General features: G+C 39.6%; 1 protein-coding gene across 4 annotated transcripts in view; it reads left to right on the forward strand.

Moving 5' to 3' along the window:
- Positions 1–14897, forward strand: part of trrap (transformation/transcription domain-associated protein) — an 82094-nt gene that overhangs the window by 12860 nt on the left and 54337 nt on the right. For all 4 annotated transcript variants that reach the window (XM_082152649.1, XM_082152651.1, XM_082152650.1 and 1 more), the window contains exons 21-31: positions 2737–2888; positions 4634–4833; positions 6090–6307; positions 6393–6590; positions 6676–6936; positions 7542–7703; positions 7793–7889; positions 8843–8964; positions 9365–9535; positions 10386–10454; positions 13964–14083. In XM_082152649.1, the coding sequence (XP_082008775.1) occupies positions 2737–2888; positions 4634–4833; positions 6090–6307; positions 6393–6590; positions 6676–6936; positions 7542–7703; positions 7793–7889; positions 8843–8964; positions 9365–9535; positions 10386–10454; positions 13964–14083 (1770 nt within the window). The remainder of the gene's footprint in view (positions 1–2736; positions 2889–4633; positions 4834–6089; positions 6308–6392; positions 6591–6675; positions 6937–7541; positions 7704–7792; positions 7890–8842; positions 8965–9364; positions 9536–10385; positions 10455–13963; positions 14084–14897) is intronic.

A 14897-nucleotide genomic window follows, 5' to 3' on the forward strand; every position in this document is an offset into this window, starting at 1 on the left:
GGGGTGGTTCAGGGGTTGGAAGAGGGATTCTCGTCATGTAATGAATCCTTGTCAAAGTGTAGTGTGTGCAGAAAGACATCGTCTTCCCCAGGTAATTAAATAGATCATCAGGCTGTAAGCTGTGCTCATCTCTTCCCTCCTGCCCACCCCCCTCTAATCAATCTCTCCCTGCTGTGCAGACGGGATTATTTACTCCAGCTAAATGGCCTTTCCTGCTGCTCGTCGCTGCTTGGGAAAACGCAAACTGTCATTTCTGTAATTGTGTTCACTCCACAAAGATGGATGCTACCGCTGTTGTGCCGTTGCTGATAATTTCATTTGCATGCGTCCTGTGGTTGCCGCAGGCGGCAGCTGCTGTTTGCAGCCGCCTTCAGCCCAGCGACGTGTTTGGATCGAGACAGACAACAACTCATTCTGTCCCCCATAGGACCGGCCTTCACTCTCGAAGCATCCGCGCTTGTTTCAATATGTGTGGGAATCAGTTCACAAGCGCAGTTTGATTTGGACGCCAGCCAAGCTGAGCCATCTTCCCATTTAATATGAAGCCGTACTTCGTTCCTCCTATCAAGGAACCCAGACGTTTGTAAATGAGAGCTAATGCTGCGTAGTTCAAGGAAGTTCTCTACGTATCTTCTCTTAGCCAGAGACAGATTGTCTCCCATCAGCGCTGATGGTCTCTCTGCATGACTGCTTGAGTAATCCTGCCCATATTTATCTGATTTCCAAGCATCATGGTATTAAACTAAATGTAAACATTCGACATGGTGTCAGAGTTCATTACAAGGGGTTCCTAGGCTCATTTTCTTGATGCCACTGAAGAGGAGCAATGATTTAATGTGGGGGGGGGAAGAACTCCCAGAGTTTTAAAGAAAAACTAATGCTTTTATATATAACACGCACACATTTTTAGGGGCCAGGCCTCCACTGTAGAGGCCATGAGATTTTGAAAAATGACATGGTTTGTGTAGAGGGACCTTCTGGGAATAAAACATGTGTACAAGGTTATGTGACATTTATAATAATGTCTCAACAAGCCAGAACAGCTCAGGACCCTCAGGAATTGTAAAACAGTGCTGTACTGAGAAGTGTGGCCCTCTTTTCCTCAACTCTTGTGCCATTTATTTTACCTTTTCCCAGAGCACATCAGTATTAAGAGCTGGTTTTGGGGATTCTGTCTTGAAATGACTTGCATGGCTGTCAGTGGTAGGGCTGTCAACGAATATTCTAAATTCGAATATATATTCGAATAGTTTTAAAAAATAGAAATTCGAACGTGAAAATTAATATTCGAATGTGAATTTCGAATATGGAAAAACACGCCCGCGGAAGCAGAGGCGCGGCTGTCTGCTTTGCGAGTGGGCGCGCGCGCTGCCTGAAGCCTTGTTTATACTTTCGCCTCTCCGCAGACTGCGCGCGCACCTCCCCAAACGGACGAGGCGTTTATACTCGACGCGCTCGCCGTTGTACTATTCTTTGAAACGATAGGGGGCGATTCGCGCTCGTGCGGACGCGTCGAGTATAAACAAGACTTGAGGGACAGGTCACACGAGTCGCACTGTCTAGCACAGCGTCACTGCTGAAAGTTGACAGTGCACTAAAAGACAATGGAATAAATTGCAGTCAGTTTTTCCTTTTTTTAATACAAGCACCAATAATGTAAGTAGCCTTTTTCTTTTTTAATAGCACTTTATTTTTTATGAACCTCAGGGTAAAAGTTCTTTGTTGTCACATTTCTCGGAATTGTGTGCCTCATTTTATTTAAAGTTAAACAGAAAAGTTCCATGTTTACCACAGCTCGCTCGGAGCGTTCAATGTCGGTTCTATACTGTAAAACTTCAATTAATGTTAATACATTTGTTTCAATCACTGAATGAAGCCTGCTATATTTGGGGCAAGAGTCGCGACCTTAAATTGCTTGCACAAAACTCTTGATCAGCACTCAACATGTGCTTATTGTTGTTCATTTAAACCGTTATTATGAGCAGAGAGAGCGTGAGCACGAGGGCGCGCGAGAGAGAGAGAGAGAGAGAGAGTGCCTGCGAGTGAGCGAGACTGAGGTCTGCGGTCTTGGCCATTAGTTTATTTACTTGGTTTTGTGTTGGTAATACATTGTCAAATATGTTTAAACTTAAATTAACTACCTATACAAGTTATGTATGTCTCTTTGTATTAATTTGTCCTGTTATTGACGTAATGCGCGTCATTGAAAAAATGCACAACCAGATGTTCGAATAGTTCGAATATTCGTGTGTTTTTTAGAGGGAATATTCGAACGTCATTTTTGAGCAATTTTGACAGCCCTAGTCAGTGGTCACACTGTCTTGAGCGATAATTCGTTCAGACAACCCTTTCTGTGGCAAGCTGCCTTCTCTATTTTTGAATCTTATTAATTAGCTCATCTTCTCCCTCGACATGTCTTACCACTTTAGCTTGTCTCTTTATAATTTAAGGGTTTAAGAGGCATCTAATCACTGCAGAATGTTTTAATGTTTGATGGGTCTTTAAGTGTCATCATAGAAAATTTCACTCAGGCGAGGAAGATTAGTGTCTTATATGTGCAATGAAACTTGAATAAAAATGTCAAGTGTGCAATCATATGTAATTTTGTGATGAGATTTTTATCACTTTAACTAAATTTTTGTGTTTATAATGGGATGTATTAAGCTGTTTAATGCAATTTTTTGATGCGTACGTTTGGTCCACTAAGGCTTAATGCTGTTCTCCTGATGTATTTAGGCTATAGAGACTGCACTGGATTGCCTAAAGAGTGCCAATACGGAGCCGTATTACAGACGACAGGCCTGGGAGGTGATCAAATGCTTCCTGGTGGCCATGACCAGCCTGGAGGACAACAAACATGCCCTTTACCAGCTCCTTGCCCATCCCAAGTAAGACAACCACTCAATTTATCATTCGATGGCACCCTTGTGACTAGCTCAATATGAAATCATTATTTTCTATTAAAAATCTCGGATTGGTTACTGTTATATCTTTATCAGTAAATGTTAGAACGCCTTGTGTTTATTACCATTTTGAATAATGGCTCATTCTGAGAGCAAGAGAGTCTCCGTTAAACTTAAAACAAAACAAACCAAAAAACAGACTAAATGGTATCATGTTAATGTAGTGACTTTTTTTTGTGGCAAATATAGCATAGCTTAAATAGTTAATTGTATTTTTATATATATATATATATATATGTATATATATATATATATATGTATGTATATTTATATATATGTATATATGTGTATATAATATGTGAATATAATATGTATATATATATATATATATATGTATATGTGTTAAAGTCTACCTGTAGTCAATAATTATATCCCTTAACTCATCTTTGAACACCAAAATACATATTTAAATGTTTTTTCCTTGAAAAGGGTCTTCATGCCTTAAAATATCTTGAATGTAACTCTACACCCTTGCCTCATTTAGTATACGCAGTTCTATGAATATGCAAATTAACACCGCCTCCATTCACTCGCACCAGCTCAGAGATCCACTCGTTGACGATCACACATTGACGTGATTGGTTACACATTGGTTTGTGACGTCTTTCAGAAACGTCTTTGGTTCATTGCAGTTTTAAGGAAAATAAAAATACTCAGCAATTGTTTTGAATTATGCAAAACACCACTATGCCTTATAAACAACATTAAGAGCTTGATTTTCACCACAGGGGGGGACTTTTTTTAATTCTTAAAATAAAAAAATTGAAAGTTAAATTAGGCTTTTTAAAAAACCAAATTAATCAGAATATCATTATCAAAATAACTATTAATTGTAGCCCTATTCTTGTGCACTATGAGGCTGAAACGTGCCTCTGCATTTTTCGCTGTTTTTGCTATGTTTGCAACTCCTCTGGGCCTCATCCAGCCTGGCCGCCACTGTCTACAGTGTTCAAAGGGCTAATTACTCAGAGCCGTTTCTACTGGCTGGGCAAGAGGGTCACATAACATTGTCATTGATCTCCACGCTGAGGCTAATTGACTGTACTTTATCTGTTTACCCCAAAAGCCAGTCATACGGGCCCCTTTCTGAAGTAACCGAGTGTCAGTTAAATGGGAAGAGAGCTGCTGTCAGATGTCTTGATTCATGACATCTTCTCTCCCTCTTTCAGTGTGGCACACTGTGCTGGTCATCATGAAAAGGGCCTTTTTCAGGAGGCGGAATGCCCTCTTAATATCTCAAATGCCAGGCCGGATAATTGAGTCCCATTCAAGTGGCAGCGTTATGAATTTGAATTGATCTGACCGCTCTCTTCGGCTCAGTCCTTTCCCTAAGCCAAGCCTTTTAAATAGCGATAATGAAATGGAGCGATCCATCACCACTGCTACCGGCTTTGGCATTATAGAATGCAAGCTTGAGGAAGGATAAAACACTCACTCCATCACTGTGCTGCTATCAGCTGGGGTAAATAACCAAACATGAGACAAAATGTCAGCCAGACACAAAGCCAGACTCCCATGGGGCTCAGCTGTCTAAACACAAAAAGCCTTTTATACTCTGTAATCAAATCAAATTGCCTGATTGGGTTATTCAACCTCAGGCTCTTGTAATGGAGCGAGTTCATGGATGCAATGCGAATTATGAGCTAAATCCCTTTGCTGGTTTTCAACAGCTTCACAGAGAAGTGGATCCCTAACGTGATCATCTCCCACCGGTACAAAGCCCAGGATACCCCAGCGCGCAGGACGTTCGAGCAGGCCCTAACGGGGGCGTTCATGTCTGCGGTCATCAAGGATCTCAGGCCCAGCGCTCTGCCTTTCGTTGCCAGCTTGATCCGCCATTACACCATGGTGGCAGTGGCTCAGCAGTGTGGTGAGGAATCTTTTTGCCTATGTGCTAATTTCATCCGTATTGAAATTCAATCTTAACATGACTTGAGATTGGAAATACATGGACTCTGGGGCATCTGGATTATTTAAAACTGTAATTAGTATTCCTTTTAGACCACAAACTTGTCTTAAATATCTACCTGTTACAGTATGTGATCCTTATCCCACAAAATTTAATCAGGACTGTAAGACTGTAAGCTTACGCTGCTATTTTGAACCAATAATTGGAACAAAAGGCAGTTGAAATTTCGCATAATTTAGTTATTTATCTGACTCCAATATAAATAATCTGACTCAATTAAAGTTGTTGTTATTCTTTAACCTCTTATTCTTTAAAGGTAAAAGTCTTTCTTAGAACTGATAACCTGAACGTTTAGATAACGAAAGTTATTATCACTTTAGCTTTCAACATCATCAGTGATAAAAGGAAAGATTCTCAAAGCCTTTAGAGCAGGCAGAGTTATTGTTTATCATACTGAAAATAGTGGACATAAAGATTCATCATAGTTGTCCATTCGTTGACCTACATTATAGATTTGAATTTGATTACCGTTGCACAATTAAAGTAGTGATTATGGCTTAGATTTATTCAATTTAATGAATGTTAAAATGGGGATTACTTTTTGTACTATAAAATAAATCAAATTGATTATTATTTTATTATCTTGGCCACTGAAGTGTATCAGAATATACCCAAGTGTCCCAACACCCTTAAACAGTAACTGTTTCTATTGGCCGCAGAAACATTGGAGAGAATTTCTTGGCTTTTAGTAAGTCCTATTTTAATACAGTGTAACAATGTTTATGTTCAGGGTAGGAGGAGGCAGGAACCGGTGAGCGTTCAACGTAACTTTAATAACAAAATAAACATAAACAACAAAAGGAAAGTCAGAAGCAGCCCCTCACATGACTGCCGCATATAAACATAATAAATAAAGCAACATTAAGTCCCAGGCCTTTTTCTCTCACCTTCCACTGTCATCACTCCTTCTTGTATCCTTCTGGAGCTCCTCCATGGGATTTGACACCAGTGTGTGGCACAGGTGGCGCTCATTAACATTCACTCCACCGGCCTCGCTCCGCTCTCACGGCTTTTGGCCCCCGCTCTGCTTCATGCCACATATAGTTTTATGACTTTTTGCTAAGCAGCAAAAATATAAGATTTGATTTTCTGTCTGTGTGGCCGAAACATCAGAAGTGCACTCAGGTCATTACATAACATAACATTTTCTGCCCTAGGCCCTTTCTTGCTACCATGCTACCAGTCAGGAAGCCAGCCCAGCACAGCCATGTTCCACAGTGAAGAGAACGGCTCCAAAGGCATGGACCCTCTCGTGCTGATCGACGCCATCGCCATCTGCATGGCATATGAGGAGAAAGAGCTGTGCAAGATTGGGGAAGTGGCACTTGCTGTCATCTTTGATGTTGCCAGCATTATTCTGGGCTCCAAAGAAAGGGTGAGGTCTCCCACAAACCCTTTATAGAAAATATTTTCCACTTGAAGGCTTTTCTGTTGAAACTCAATCTGTTTTTTTTTTTCAGGCGTGCCAGCTTCCACTGTTCTCCTACATAGTGGAGCGACTGTGCGCATGCTGCTATGAGCAGGCCTGGTATGCTAAGCTAGGTGGAGTGGTGTCCATTAAGTTCCTGATGGAGAGGCTTCCTCTGATCTGGGTGTTGCAGAACCAGCTCACTTTCCTCAAAGCTCTGCTTTTTGTCATGATGGACCTCACAGGAGAGGTACAAACACTTTCTAATGTCATTGGAAATCATTTATCTTTGGGTTACCTGCATGAACTTCTGTATCCCATAATGTCTCTCTCAGGTGTCTAATGGTGCAGTTGCCATGGCAAAGACCACGCTGGAGCAGCTGTTGATACGCTGTGCCACTCCTCTAAAGGATGAGGAGAAGACTGAGGAGCTTCTGTCTGCCCAGGACAAATCCTTCCACCTGGTGACCCATGACCTGGTACGAGAAGTGACCTCCCCTAATTCCACTGTCCGCAAGCAGGCCATGCACTCCCTGCAGGTGCTGGCTCAAGTCACAGGAAAGAGCGTCACCATCATCATGGAGCCTCATAAAGAAGTGAGTATGACACTCAATACGATTATGACAGAAGTTGCTTTGCCTGCTCAGTCAGATTTTGACTTGCCTTGCCAACATTTTCACTGGCCCCAACATTAAAAAGGGTACATTATATTATTAAAAACATTTTTATGTGTTAGAAAAAAATAATTTATTCATGAAGTTTTCTCTAAAATAGAAATTACAATTATTCAAATTAAATAACTATTAACATTTTCTCAAAAAGGGTTGACATATAACAGTATAAATTATTAGGTTTTGTAACAATAGATGTGAAATATACTACTAGAATTTAACTCTAATTCGCGAAGCAATTTTTAGATCTGTTAGACTGCTAAATAGTTATATTAATGAGGTATAATTCATGGCCACAATTTTCAATATTTCACAGAAAAGCAAATGTTTTTATTTTACAAGACAACACATGTTTATTCTAATAAGTTTAGATAACTCTAGACTGTCCAAGTGACTGTTCCATCAACTCTTTTAACACAGGGCCAGGGCTATCTCACAATTCTTATTGTTAACTCCTGCAAGGAAGGAACATTAGGTCAACTTCCTTCCTCTATTTAGGGAAAGTTTAAAACTCTCCTTATTTCCTCCAGGTGCTGCAGGATATGGTTCCTCCAAAGAAACACTTGCTGCGGCATCAGCCTGCTAACGCTCAGATTGGCCTGATGGAGGGCAACACCTTCTGCACCACCCTACAGCCCCGCCTCTTCACCATGGACCTCAATGTGGTGGAGCACAAAGTCTTCTACACAGAGGTCGGTCTGAAACTCTCTGCACTAAAGTGGGAAATATGAATACATCAATGTGTTTATGCTCTGTGAACTTCCTTTCTGATTTGACACAGTTGCTGAACCTGTGTGAAGCCGAAGATGCTGCCCTGATGAAGCTGCCATGTTATAAAAGCCTTTCTTCACTGGTACCGCTACGCATTGCCGCTCTTAGTACGTGCTACTTTTTAATTCGTATATACAAGGAACTTTATAAGCTCTGTTCCAAAACATGGTAGGCTGCCTTGCTGTTTTATGCCTACACAGACTGCTGCCTTTTATGGCAGAATCGTAACTGAAGTGGAACCTTAGAACCTGGTACCTTACATTGATTTGAACAGAGGCGGCAGCTCTGTATGTCATACAAATAAAACTCCTCGCACAAAGCGCATGGGAGGCTTCGCTCTCAGCTGATTGGAAAAGTTTGTTGTTAGCATGTTGCTAAAGTAAAGTAGTCCATGTTTAATTAGATTTACCTTGTTTTATTGATACTTTGTGTACTTGCAGTACCATTCAAAGTTTGGGGTCAGTAAGATATTTTTTTATGTTTTTGAAAGGAGTCTCTTATACCCAGCAAAGCTGCATTTATTTGATCAAATATACAGTAAAAACAGAAATATTATTACAATATTAAAATCAATATTTTAAGATATTTTTAAATGTAATTTATTCCTCTTATGGCTAAACTGAATTTTCAGCAGCCATTACTCCAGTCTTTAGTGCCACGTGATCCTTCAGAAATCATTCTAATATGCCAAATTGATGCTCAAAAAAGAAACATTTCTTATTTTTAATGCTCAAAACAGTTGTGCTGCTTAACTTTTTTTTGTAGAAACTGTGGGACGTTTTGTTTAGGATTCTTTGATGAATAGAAAGTTCAATAGAACAGCATTTGTTTGAAATAGATTTTTGTTGGAACATTATAAATGTCTTTACTGTCACTTTTGATGAATTTAATGCATCCTTGTTGAATAATAGTATTAATTTGTTTCATTTGTAGTATTCAAATGTTTGATGTGTGCCACGTAACTGAAAGAAAATAATAAAGGTGTGCTGGATTTTAGGGCCTGTAATCTTGTCAGTCTTTAGGATTTTGCTGTTTAACCCTTCCTCGTGTGTTTGTCCAGACGCTCTGGCGGCCTGTAACTACCTTCCCCAGTCCCGAGAGAAGATCATAGCTGCCCTCTTCAAGGCCCTCAACTCCACTAACAGTGAGCTCCAGGAGGCCGGAGAGGCCTGCATGAGAAAGGTCAGTCCTCTCCCTCCACCAGCCTCATTTCCTTTCTCCAATCTCTCTGTCTCTTCCGCACTCTCTTCCTCTGTCCTGCTGCCTCTAATGAGTCCTGCCTAAAAAGATCAATACAGGATGGAGTGAAACAGGCTAAGAGGAAAATGAATTTGGCCGTGATACATCGTCTCATTGCGAAAGGCTGGCGTGGCCTTTCTTTTGCGCTGGTCTAGAGTTTTTCTGCTTCTGTGAGTTGATAGGACAGTAGTGAAAAACGGGGTTTTAAGATGCTATTATCATGTAGTCTCCCCTGTAGGGCATGTAAAAACAGCTGTCTCTATTAAGCACCCAATAGCTGTTTAATGGCCATATATATGTGTTAAAGTCTGAGTGTGTATTCATGTTCCTATGCATTTCTCAGTTCTTAGAGGGGGCTACTATCGAGGTGGATCAGATCCATACGCATATGCGTCCCCTGCTGATGATGCTCGGAGACTATCGCAGTCTGACCCTCAATGTGGTCAACAGACTGACGTCTGTCACACGACTCTTCCCCAACTCCTTCAACGACAAATTCTGTGACCAGATGATGGTAAGTCAATTCTGTAAATTTACCAGTTTGGGTTAAAAACATTTTAATATGTATTTTAACCAGAATGTTCCTTTAATAAAGGTATTGATGATTATTGGTTAGGGCTAGGTAAAAAAAATATTGATTTCTTGATTTGAATTGAATATCATTTTTAAGAACCGATATCGATTTTTAAATCCCAAGATCAATCTTTCAGTCTGTGCAGTTTTCAGTTGATGGATGAAAAAACTTTGTAGCGCGCCTCCCATCCAATAAATCGCAAAAAGCTTTGATCTTTGTTACTTCTGATATGAAACAAAGTAGCAGCTTTCAAATTCTGTCAATTTTATAACAAAATGTAAAAAATAAATACCGTCTTGTCGCTCTCCAATGTGGCATGTGGAGCACACGTGAATTGATAATCTCTTCCGCTTTACTAGTAGTTATAGCATGAAATAAACATGAATGAACATCGGAAGGTATGTTGAAAGAAACAGTTCAACTTATCCAAATCCGTGTCATGTCTCATGTAATCAAAACTGTGGAAAAGCGTCAATAAAACAGCTTGTAAACAATGTCACTTAATGTTACATTTATCCCAGAAAAGGCATTCAGTGTCAAAACACTTGTTAGTTAGCTAGACAAATAAACTCTATAGAGGAGCATTTTGCTAAACGTATGCAATATATTGCATATTCATAGTATAGATATATAGATTTTTAGACAAAGATTTTTCTTTAGACTTAGATATTTTTAAACTCCATTTTTCAAAGGGATCAAGAGTTCAGCAGATAATGGTAGAATACACTACATTATTTAAAGAATTTAAACAGTCAAGAGAACAGATTCAATGTTTTTCCTGCTCTTGCAGCAACATCTGCGTAAATGGATGGAGGTGGTGGTGATCACGCATAAAGGAGGCCAGCGTAGTGACGGCAGTGTGAGTATAAGCTTGTTTTGATACCTCTGTTGCATATACTGGGGTTTGTTGGTCTTTGCTGCCAACAAAGGCCAGTATTTAGCTTTTACTTGAATTATTTGTCAAACTTCACAAGGGTGGCAGCCTCGTAATGTATCTGTTAGCGGAAGGGATTTGTGGATATGGAGAGCTGAGATGAGCGCTCTGGACTGGACTCCCCCCTCCAGCCCAGATCCCCCCTCTCAGACTCTGTGAGTGGCCATATTACAATCAATGATTAATTAGGCGCCATCCACCCCCGCCTAAGTAACGAGCCTCAGAGTTCTGGATCCTCGTTATCTTGTTGGACAGATAACCTTGTAGAGTAAGAAAAGGTGAGGGGGAAAAAGCCTAGCTGTTTCCACGTTTCAAAACGAGCTGCCATTCTTTTTCGGTCTCGTTCACGCCCTGCCTTTCTCTAAAATGTATTATAATTACATGCAAATTGGCCCTCTGTTCCTGCAGTTCTTAATATTCTTACAACAATGACAGAATGACCAGCCATACATGACAATGAGGTGGGGTCAGCCAGGTTCGGGGGTGGGGGGGCATTCAGAAAACTAGTTCCAGAAGATTAGTTTAGTCATACAGAGAAAAAGAAGGTCGATTCAGGGAGAGCATACAGATTTAGGCTACATAAGAGCGCATACTCAGATTAGCCCATGCCGGGGTGCTAGTTCTGTAAAGGGATTGTTCCTCATTGCTTGTTTTTCAATGTTTCTTCGGTGTAAAAATATCTTGACAGTGTCCCCAAAATAACGAGAAGATGCACTCAGGGATTATGAAGACTGTCATTGTTTGCCTGTTCCATTCTTTACGAAAGGAAATTTTAATTCATATTTATCTAAAAAAATGTGTGAAGTTCATACTTACGAAAAAAAATATGATTTTGGCATTATGACAGTTATACTCATTTTACAACCTGAATTATTCTTGCTGTAGTGCGAAAAAAAAAAAAAGTAATGTTTTTGACATTACAACTAGGCTTGCTGCGATAGTCGATGTTACCGGTGTTTACGTGGTGTTCAGCCGCACACCGATTACATCACTTGCCCACCGCTGTACCATCGTTTTGATTTTTTTATAGTAATAAAAATTCCATTTCATTTATCAGCATGGAGCATGCCATGCTTATTCGTTTTGTTAATAAAGCTGTCTTATTCGTTTTGTTAATAAAAGTTCTGTTTATTATAAGCGAGATTGTAATTGTACTGTTTTGTTGTTGTGTTTTTTATTAATAATAATAATAATAAAGCCACCATTCAAGCAATTGCACCCCCGAAAGTAGCTAAATTAAAATGCGCATGGCCATTCATAAGCGATGTAAAAGCGAGGTGGAAAAGAGGGAAGAACTCCAACCCATCCGCATATACTTGTTCTCATTAAAAGAGACAGGAAAACCGTGATAAAATAGGAACAAACAAATTTAATTACAAGCAATAGGACAAAAACTTCAATAGGACAAAAACTACAATAGAACAAAGACACATATGAAATAGACCTAACTGAAAAACTTCAAGAACTAGAAATTTAAAAAAAAATACAATAAAACAGATACAACTGAAATAGACCTACCTGAAAAACTTCAAACACTAGATAGGCCTATAAATGGGCTACTACAGAAATTGTATATAGTAATCAAATATCCAAAAAACTCTGCTGCCTTCACTGAGTAAATGTATTATTCTTAAAGTTATGAAAGCATTTTAGTCAGGAGCAATGAGATTGCTTGATTAACATTAATGGCACAGACGGCAGCAGATATATTAGGCTGCTGTCACTTTAAGACCGAATGCACTGATCTAATATACTGATACACATGCACTTTCTTTCTCAATTTTTTATGTTCACTTAGACATAAACGACTGTGTTTACGAGGATACTCGCAAAGATGGGCATTTTGACACATTAAGTTTGTGTATTTGACTATTCAAGCCCAATAAGGTGCCAAAAAGAACTGTTCAGCACTCACAAGCTGTATGAGCAGCTGCTTTATTATGCTGAAATGAGTCCTCTTTCGCTGCTTATTGTGATTTGAACATTTTAAAATCACTTGTTTTTAAACCGCAAGGCTTAAAAGCGCATTCAAATTATACGTTTTCGGCACATGACGGCACAGCACGGCAACGTCACATGAGCATAACCATGACACAGACAATAGTCCAAAATCTCTACCGTTTGTTCGTGTCTACCGGTATATCGCCCACTACTAATCTAGTTAATTGAATATTAAACATGAATTCAATAATCATATCTGTATAACCTTTGTTCATGAGCTGAAAAAGTGAAGCACATTTAGTGGATTGAGTGCACAGTGGCATAGACGTGAGCGTTTCAGGAAAACGTCATGTGATTTCTGTGCTGCAATGGAGCAGCTCTAAATGTGTGCCATTAAATAAAAGATGAAATACAAGAGAATGGTAAAATGAACAGTGAAATTAACAGAAGCCTGTGCGTGTTAATAGGCATAATTACAAATGCAATGAATGTACAGGGATCGGCATCACAAAGGACCAAAAATGAAAGTACCAGTGTGATATTCTTCGGAAAGTCCTTTGTGTTAATACACTAAAAAACTGTTATGAGTAATTTTTCATTTAAAAAACAATAGAAAAGACAATACTAGATGGATTAAAGTAATAAAATGTGCTTAATTGTCCTGAAAATAATCTCAAAACAAAAAATTATAATATCTGATCTTAATAGTAGATTGTTTTCTTCATGCAGTTTCTTTTTTTCTGTCAAGATAATTAAAATGCGTTTAAATGTTTAGAAACGATCATTGGTTTTGCGGTTATGCGTTATTTAGCACTATGATCTTAATCCCTATACCTTTGTAGGATGCCCTATTACCGCACAAGATTTCTCCCACTTTGAGTTTTCACACTGAAAATCAATAGACCTGTGGATTGAGTCCAGCTGAAATGCTGCCTGTTCCAATAATAATAATAAAATACTTTTTTGCGACTTGAGTTGGCAACAAGTGCGCAGCCCAGAAGGAAGATTCCTCTGCACAGAAATACACACACACACCCCACCATTCACCTGAACCCATCCCCTCAATCCATACAGTGCTCATTACCCACACTGCTTTGCTGATTGTTTGTTGTCTCCTGTTCTGGCGCAGCCTGCCATGGAGGGTGTAGAGGTGAGATGGCGGCCTGCTGTGGGGTCTTCACTGGCTCCGCTCTCATTGTGCTCGTGATTTATCTGTGCTAGTGGAGTCTTTGTAACTGTAACTCTGTGTCTGTGGTGTTGTGTTTGATCCTTACGTTTTACATTTCTGAGGTGGTCCCTCTCAAACCTGATATCTTATGATGCCCCAATGGTTCTGTGATGTTTTTTCAGGAACTAACCTGCCACTTTGACTTTCCCGCAAATGTTCCCCAACTTGTCACTATTGATTATATATTACAGGAGGTAGGCTTGGTTTTCCACTGCTGGTTATCACTAACAATCATTGTGATGCATTCCTCTGTTCACCTCTGCAGGAAATGAGGATCTGTTCGGCCATTATAAACCTCTTCCATCTGATACCAGCTGCTCCACAGACCCTGGTCAAACCTTTGCTGGAAGTGGTCATGAAGACGGAGAGGGCAATGCTCATAGAGGTACAAGACTTTTGCTCTAATCTGCAGCTAAAGGGAATGCTGGTTCAGTTTGTTGGAACTGGGCCTGTTAATTGATCAAATATTCAAGTGACTTGAATAATAAACTCACTAAATAATCAAATGTCAAAGATAATCACATATCAATATTTATATCAGCCCACAAATGAAGATTGTTCAAACACTAATATGGCATATTTGTAAATCATTGAATGGACTTCATTGAAACATACTACTGTTGAATTTTTTTTTTTAAATGAATACTTTTATTCACCAAGGATGCATTAAATTGATCTAACATGACAGTAAAGACATTTGCAATGTGACAAAAGATTTCATTTCATGTCAGTTCTTTTCTTTTGAATTTCCTATTCTTTAAAGAATCCTGAAAAAAGTATCAGTTTCTATAAAAATATTAAGCAGCACAACTGTTTCCAACATAATAAGTTAAGTGAAAGTGAACCATACATGGCCTTTGTATTCAACCCATCAAAGTTAGTGCACACTCATTAGAAGTAGTGAGTAGTGAACACACACACTGCAAACCCTGGACACACACGCCCGGAGCAGTGGGCAGCCATTTTGCTGTGTCGCCTGAGGAGTGATTGGGGGTTAGGTGCCTTGCTCAAGGGCACCTCAGTCGTTTTCTGTCGGTATTGAGAATCGAACGCAACCTTTGGGTTACCAGTCTGACTCTAACCATTAGGCCACGACTGCCCCAAACAAGAAAGTGTTTCTTGAGCACCAGATCAGTGTGTTAGAATGATTTCTAAAGGATTATGTGACATTGAAGACTGGAATACTGGCTTTGCCATCA

The sequence above is a fragment of the Leuciscus leuciscus genome (assembly GCF_965113295.1).
Source record: "Leuciscus leuciscus genome assembly, chromosome: 21".
Taxonomy (NCBI): Eukaryota; Metazoa; Chordata; class Actinopteri; order Cypriniformes; family Leuciscidae; genus Leuciscus; species Leuciscus leuciscus.